General features: G+C 45.2%; 1 protein-coding gene across 2 annotated transcripts in view; it reads right to left on the reverse strand.

Moving 5' to 3' along the window:
- Positions 1 to 2,888: 2,888 nt before the first annotated feature.
- LOC103618257 (somatomedin-B and thrombospondin type-1 domain-containing protein-like) overlaps positions 2,889 to 8,130 on the reverse strand; it is a 12,089-nt gene continuing 6,847 nt past the window's right edge. The window contains exons 2-5 of one of the 2 annotated variants that reach the window (XM_008636645.2): positions 7,682 to 7,876; positions 6,676 to 6,754; positions 5,999 to 6,175; positions 2,889 to 3,804 (exon numbers count right to left, since the gene is read on the reverse strand). In XM_008636645.2, coding sequence (XP_008634867.2) covers positions 3,687 to 3,804; positions 5,999 to 6,175; positions 6,676 to 6,754; positions 7,682 to 7,876 — 569 coding nt within the window. In that variant the 3' untranslated portion in view covers positions 2,889 to 3,686. Of the gene's footprint in view, positions 3,805 to 5,998; positions 6,176 to 6,675; positions 6,820 to 7,681; positions 7,877 to 8,130 lie in introns of those variants that run through there. The other variant, XR_001862298.1, reaches the window with a different exon arrangement.

The raw sequence follows: 8,130 nt of genomic DNA on the forward strand, positions 1-8,130 counted from the left end.
CTGCATATTTATGCTACATCTACTTACTTCTTAGTAAAGGTGCACAGGACTGAACAAATCAATTGCAGGCACACGGGATCAATAATAAACTGGATGACCACAATCCTGGAAAATGCATTTGCTTAATTACATGGCTTCCACATTTCCCAATAAACTACACTTCAGTACAGTCACTAAGCCATTTTTACTGAAATGCTTTACCATAAAACAAACATATTTACAAATACATTTGCACAATGGATTGAGAGCAGCCCTAAGGAGAAGGACTTGGAAGGGCTGGTGGACAAGAAGCTCAACATGCCCATCTGGCAGCCCAGAAACCCTCCTGGGTTCATCCCCCCAGCATGGGCAGCAGGTGAGGAGAGGATCCTTTCTCACCTGTACTCCTCTTGCAGTATCAGAACCATCATCAAGGAACTAATGTTATAATTGAAAAGAACTTATAAACTTCACCAAAAAAAAAAAAGGCAGAAAAAAAGAGAGTTAGTGATCTTAATATTTAAAGACTCAAAATTAAGAATAAAGGAAAAAAATGTTTAGAAAGCTAGAGATTATAGAATCGTCTCAGTTATGGAGAAGTATTGCTAACTCCTACCATTCCAGGAGAACATGCTCAACTCGCAAAAGGAATGGTTTGTTCTTAGAGCAACACAGCTATTTAAGAAAATTACATTTTTGTTGTTCTTTTTCTTTACCTTTGGCTCCATTTCTGGGCATATTTTACCTCTTGTTTCTAAATGCACATGGGCTCTTTCCTTATGGAAGGAAGTAGATTCTCATATATTCAGATGAATGCAATCCCACATACCAGGACACTCAGGGAGCTCATAGGCCTATGAAGAGACCATGTAAAAAACGATCTTTTAACACCTTCTGTTTCAAATGCAGAAGAAAACTGCTTAATCCCAGGCTGGACATTACAGGGGCCTCTCTTTTTCCCCATTACATGTCAATGAAAGATTTCTCTACAAAAGAAAATCACAGGGGCTCTTCAGCAGGTTGTAAAAGAACCTGGATTTTTTGCTTGACTTTTCATCATTAAATATTGAGATCCTCGGCTGGAGAGCAGGGGGAAGTGTAGGAACATCACTTGAGCTTAATTTTGCTCTTACATAAATCCGACTCACTGGTGCTTTGGCTTTATTTGCGCTTCCTTTCATGTGGAGCCAGTCAGGTGTGTGGAAGGTGGAGCTGCCTGTGCACAACTGGCAGCGCCGCATTATCAGAGCCCAACGGGATGATCTATGGAAGATGAGGACTGAGCTCCTGGCTTTGCCTATTTGCTCTGGGAGATGTTCTCCTGTTGATAACCAGTGGTGAAAGGTTTTTAGCATTGTCATGGGAACGGCGGTCATCTTCGGAGAACAGCCTCTCCTCCATGCGAGGCTGCCTTGCTTGTTTTACACTACAAAGCCATTTTTCAGGAGTATTTTGCCTTGGATTTCCAATAGTTTCACTTTTCCCAAAACCCAGGTAGTAGAAATTACAGAGATCATAATGATGAATGGTGATACAACTCCTAAAGGGAAACAGGCAGGACCCAGTATGTGTCAAAACCATGAGCTAATTTTGACTTGTAGGAAAGTGATCTGACAACTTCATTACCTTCTACTCAAAAGGCTCACTCTTGCTCTCTCTCACACACATGCTTCCCCCAAGAATTTACCAACAGGATTTGTTTGTACAGTCTCACATGGTGTGGAGGTGAAGCCAGCACACTGTACAACCCTTTTTTAGCATGTGCTGATGCAGAGACATTTGCAATGTCTTGTGTCATCAAGTGACAGCCTGTGCAGAAACACAGCTGCTATGAGGGTCCCTCGGGGGCTAAATCTTTTATACTGCTGCATCTCCAGGTTACAGAGACAGAAGGAAAGGCCTGGCAGTCCTACCATGCCACCACCAGTAGCTCTTGTTAAGACCTAATGTTATCAGCTCTCAGGGATGAGGCAGCAGCAAGAAAAAAACCCTTGTGGAAGACTTTAGTTTTTTAAAAACTACTACAAAAAAACTGCACCCTTTATAGCTTCAGTACTCAATTCTGAAAGAATGTGGTAAAAGCAGGGTTTCCCATGATCAACAGTTTGGGTAGATTTTGAAAATGAAAAACTCTTCCAGTATCTGCCTCCATTCTGCTCCTGAAATGACCACCTGCCTCTTTAGGATCCGGTGGCTCAATAAGGGTCTTCTGCAGGACAAAGAAAACCTTCCAGTGACAAAATGCTACTCTGATTAAAGACCACCAAGAAACGAAACTGGCTTTCAGCTTGACAGAGATCCTCATTGCAAAAACCAAAATTACATCCTCCAGTGATTTATTCCCAACCCATCTCTGGGGATCACACCCCTTCGCTCACACACCTGCAAGTGTTCTTGAGCAGGCCACAAGTTAGTGACAGGTTATGTTACACAATGAAGTAACGTAACAGTGAAGACCTTTTGTTTTTTCCTTAAAATTTTCCTACTCTGGGATGCTATCAACCCCTGTGAGTCTTTAATTCACAGACAGCTTGTAACACACCATGAGAAGCAGACCCTTGCTCTCAAATCCCTACTGCACTGGCCAAAGGCATCAGGCGCTTCCAGAGCTCTCATGGCCCACCACACACCTCAGCATCTGCAGCACAAACCCACAGTGCCCCTTGATGTCTCCATGCAAGACCTTCAGCATGGTTATTAGAGGGGTTTGTGATCCGATTCCAGACTAGAGGTGGGGCCGAGCATTAACACTCTTCTGCTGGAGCCAGCCCTGGCCACTCACCTGGGCATGACAAATGCAATGACCTTGACCTCACCCTGCAGCAAGTTCCTGTCTGGAACAAATTAGACAGGTTAAGAAGCTAAAGAGATGGCACCACACAGATTAATCAAACAGACAGACATTGGGAGAAGGTCTCCAGTCTCCTTTATTTTCATTTATAGAAATGTATGAATACTAATCAGCAGAATATAAGGAAAATATTTCAAGTATTTCCCAGTCAAAAACACAAGGCTATAGTCAGCCCTCCTGGCACAGCTGAGCTGACTTCCTATTTAGAGCCCAAGGACTGTATTGCATTTTGGACCAACTCAGGGATGTTCCTTGAACCTGAATTCCAAGGGCCAGTTTGTCCCTGGTACCTCCTATCCTCAGATTTGACAAACACATTTCCAAGTTCTGTCATTACCTCAGCAGCACAAGATCAACCCTCTGTAAGACTGAGGGCCAAATGAAATTATGAGACCAGGGAGGGTGAAAATAGAAGGAACAGATACACAAGCATGAGCAGGAAGTATCCACAAAGTGCTGTTGCCACAAAAAGAAGGCACTTGAGTTAATTTACTCTGCATTGTTGATTCCTCATTGAGACTTTAGAAAAAGAATAATTAAACCTGAGTTCTTATGGCCTTTTTTGTCTGATTTGTTATTTGGTAAATTCTCACTCCTTTCAAAAAAGGGGGAATTTGCAAGAAGTCATCAAGGTCAGACAAGATTCTCTCAGGGAAAAAAGAGATCAGCACTTCCCAGCCAGCCTGATTTCTTTGGAAATTGAGGAGCACACAGAGAGAGAGAGGATTCCAGGTGCCCCTGTACAGCCAGCAACCTCTGAAAAGGCAGTGAAAGCAAAGCCTCCAGCATGGAGAAGTCATTGCTTTGGCTCCTGCTGCTGCCGCACACTGGGGCTTGCTGGGACTGCCAGGAGAAGTCAGATGAACAAGAAGCTGTGAACAGAAGGGCAGGAACAAGTGTCCAGCTGGCGAATTCTCCTCCAGGTTCCCTTGCATCGATGGTTCCCCACTGCCTGCCAGTGCAACAGCTGATTCCTGAAACACAGTCATTACAGGGAGAAGGTGAGAGAAAATGAGCTGCACCTCCACTGCAGGGCAGTCACCACGAGGTACAATAGGGCTTAAATCACCCAGTAAATCCCATTTAGTCTGAGAACATCCATTTTCACTCCATGGGCCCAGTTCTGCCTCTCTACCACTGTAAAGCAGCAGCAGCAGCAGCCACAGTGAGGCCCACAGGTTGTACCAATGTGAAGTAAAACCTAACAGTGACAGGAACAGACATTTTTCTGTAGCACTGTGCCCCTTCCCAGATTTTACCATTCAGTGGTTTAAGGGAATTCCTCACATCGGTATCTCCCAGCCCTGACCGTTGGAGAAGCACAGCTACCACAACTGGATCAACTCTTGTCCTATGCAGAGAGCTGCCCACAGATAGCCCAAAGACCCCTAACTTCTGCTTGGTTTATAGTTCTGCAGAAACTGGAATTATTGCTCTGCTCCAGATATGCCTGCCCTTGGCTTAATGAGGTGTCATGCTTGAGAGCTGCGATTCATGCATCACACATGGTTGGAAAAGGCTTGCTATATTTTCCTCTTGCCTTGGGGTCATTTCAAAATACCAGAATCTGCACAGGGAGGATTCAGACAAAGCTGGCTGTGCACAGAGCAATTCCACACCCTCCAAAACTCTGGGCGGCAGCCTTACCTTTACTCCTTAAACATGTGAGCTCTCAAGTAGCTGGCTTCCCTGCTGGCTCTCACAGGTCTGTAACAACATGGACCCACCAGCTCATCTTACAGCAGGACTCTGGGAACAATTTCTAGGCTCTGCTCAGTTGGGATGGACTTAAGATATCTGCTGAGATGTGGGCTGAGTCCTGATTTCAGGGAACCACTCACCCCAACTCCATTATTGCTGCCTCTCTCCAGTCTTCAGCCTGCCAGCATCTGAGGATCATTCCCACAGGATACAGTGCTCTTTTTTTTGGAGCTTCCATTCCACATACACTGCTCTTCAACAGATCAGGTGGATGACATTATCCCCTCTTTTTGCAGCCCAATGAGGAAATGAATTCCTGAATATATCTTTTATTTCACTTCATCTGATGCTCCTGGCTGGCTACAGAGTTTTATTAAAATAACATTACTGTAAGCTTTTATAATAACTTACATGTTGAATGCAGGTAAGAGCTACTCTTGGCCACAGCAGTTAAGATTTTCTACTTCCTTATCTAAAAGCTTACATAACAAACTGAGGAAGAAAGGAAAAAACTCTATTGTAACTTCCTCTTCCTGAAAGACTGAGAAAAATCCTGCACACAAAGGCCATCACTGGCAGTTTTGGCAGCGCAACATTGTGTGCTTGAGGCTTGACAATCCCACTTTAGAATTCCTAGTTCTAACAAACATGCTTATTTCAACCTTTACATAAGTTTGAAACATACTCCTGCCCAACACTGATGGGCAATGATTTTCTCAGGCAGGGCTGCCAGTCAGTTTCAGAGGTGCCTTTAGTAAGCAAACAATGGGATTAGGAGGTACCAGGATTAGGCAGTGCTGGACTGTGACTCCAGCGACCATCAGAGTTTGGGAGCCAGGACTTCTCTGTTGCTGGCTCTGCCCCAGATGTGTTTCCCAGCTTCAAGCCATCCTTCATCCCTGCCAGAGCTTACCTAACTTGTACAACCTGGGTGGTCCCCATCTATCACCCCAAAACTTCTTCAGTTCTCAAGGGTAAGGACGCTGAATGTGCAGAGACTTAACAGTACCTCCACCTCACCTCAGATGCCAGCACATACCCCAAGTTCCTAAGCCAGCTACCACTCACCAGAAGTACTCATAGAGGGTCACCCGTAGAAACAAAATCCCCAGTGCTAAAAAATAAGAAATAGAATTGGCTTTATTTGACATCTGACAGGACTGTTAACCTTAGAACTAAGGCTGGAGTGTCTTTACACTCCACAACTGTGCCACCCTAAAGTGAGTGAGATTCAGCAGACTGAGTGCAGGTATTCCCACATGCACTCCTGGCTCTGCCCCTGGTTTATTACATGAGCTTCACCACATCATTTCAATTCTGCAAGAAACTCATGGTACACAACAAGAAGCAGTTAGTATACATAGAGTGCTCCAGAGAGCTGCATGCAGTGCACTGCGACCCTGAAACAAGCGGAACAAGGGAGAAGAATGAAAAATTCAACACGGAAACAAGAGCTAAAACTCTTACTTTTGGCTGCCGGTGCCATCGCCATAGCAATGCTGACTCGGGGAGTGCAGAGCCGGGTGCTGACACTCCACGCAGATGGTGTGGCCCTCCCTGAGGTAATGCATCCAGCGAGTGTATGAGTGGTGGCTGTGCAGGCAGCCCGGCGTGATGGCCACGAGCTGGAACTCCACACAGTACCTGCCAACCGAACAATGGCGGGTCAGCTCAAAAACCAGGGGAGGTCCTGCATGGGGCTGCCAGAGCCACACTCACCTGTGAGACCACAGATCACTAACTAAGAAAAACCAAACCAAACCAAACAATCCCCCCATCCAAGGTCATTAAAAGCAGAACACGTGGCGTACCTGCATTTTGACAAGGTTAAATAGGGAATAAAACTATTCTGCTGATGCTTTCAGCTAACATATAAAAAATATCAGGTATGACTGGCATCTGTTTTTACCAGTAGGGACACAGACTGGTCAAGCATTTGACTAATCTAATTCCAAGTCTGGTACCCACTTGCTGAGCCACACTTCCTCTATCATCTCCTCTCAGAATAGGTTTCATAGAGCAGGTTGTGACAGGAGCTAAGATTTGGTCTGTAAAGGTTTTCCTTGTGATGATCTCCCTCCTGCAACCAGAGAGACTCTGTGGGTGGCATATGGCTGAGTCCCTGAGCTGAGCCTCCAACTTACCCTGCCCTTTCACTGGCATCAGCTGCAGCTCTTTTCTTCCTCGCTTTTCCAAACCCTCCTGTAGTTATTAATGCCGGGACTGTGTATACCAAAGAGAAAGGGTACAGAGCATCAGTGGCAATGCTGCTCTAAGGCTCTTTATGTCTGCAAAACAGAAAAGATGAGCTTTTAATGTCATAGGGTTTTAACAGGCAACAAAAACAATTCTAAGTTTGTATTTTCATATTATCCATCACTGTCAACCATTCCACTCAGAAGAGAATCTGTATAACTGACAGATTTTTGCCTGAGCAGAGTAAGCCTACTTACAGGAACAGCCAAAGACAGGGGGAGGCAATATTCACTTAATGCCAGCTCTCAACAGGTTTGAAGAAGTCACTTGCAGCTGTAATCCAGACTGGACAGATTTTGACCCCAAAATACCAACCAAAATGACAAGCAACTCTTCTAAAAGAATCATAAAGGTGTTCCATGAAAATCTGATTTGAACAAACTAAACCCAGGCTTTTTCTCCAGAAACCATCTGGAGGTCTCCCTTGCCTGCACTCTGCTCCGGTGCAGAGAAGGCATATCTCGGCCTTGAGAGGTATTGCTCTTTTGTGACTTTTTGCAGATAACTCATAAAATAAAAAAATACATATATAAAAATGAAAAAAAAAGTGTTCAACACCCACTTACAGAAGTTTTAAACAGACATAAATCTGCCAATCTTACCAAAATTTTCAGAGATTTACACTTGTATAAGTGAGAACACAGCAGACCTGTAACATCTCACTTTTGAGACACAGTGGATCACAGTAAATAGCAGGTACCACTTCCAACACTGTCCTGGGAAGGATGTGTCTAAGCCCTTGCATGAAGAGCTCAGTTCTCAATTAGCCCAGGCAGGCCCATGGCAAACATCCCGGTGTCTAAAAACAATTCTTCAAACAGAGTAAAAATCAGCTCTGCTGACCCAAACCAGAGTCCTCCCCACAACTACCCAGACACTTTTCAATGGACTTACTCAGGGACTGTTGGCACTCTGCTCCTTGCCGAGTCCAGTACTCTACACAGCCAGCCCTCTCCTCCAGAGCAGGACATGCTTCTCCCCCGTTCCTGGGCTCCTGAATGATGTGCCTCATCCGGACACGATGGGTTGTCTTACAAGGCTCTGCGCAGCCACTCCAGGCACTCCACTGAGATACAACACAGGGGATCACTGGAAGAAGAGCAACAAATGGGGATGTGGAAGGTTAAAGGAATGATGCCAGTGAAATGCCTGCTCCAGAAATAACATTTTTTGACATAGCTCAGCACAACCTTCCTTATTTTAGACCTGTCCCATAGTTCTCTTGGGCAGTTCTGAGTAGTTCTCCTCCAGGCCCCTTCACCGACCCCACAAGATGCACTGAGCCCGGTGGTACCCGGACACGCAGCCAGAGCCCGAGGCGAGCAGGGGGCTGGTCCGCTCGG

Source organism: Corvus brachyrhynchos, unplaced genomic scaffold, assembly GCF_000691975.1.
Source record: "Corvus brachyrhynchos isolate BGI_N302 unplaced genomic scaffold, ASM69197v1 scaffold10, whole genome shotgun sequence".
NCBI classification, from domain to species: domain Eukaryota; kingdom Metazoa; phylum Chordata; class Aves; order Passeriformes; family Corvidae; genus Corvus; species Corvus brachyrhynchos.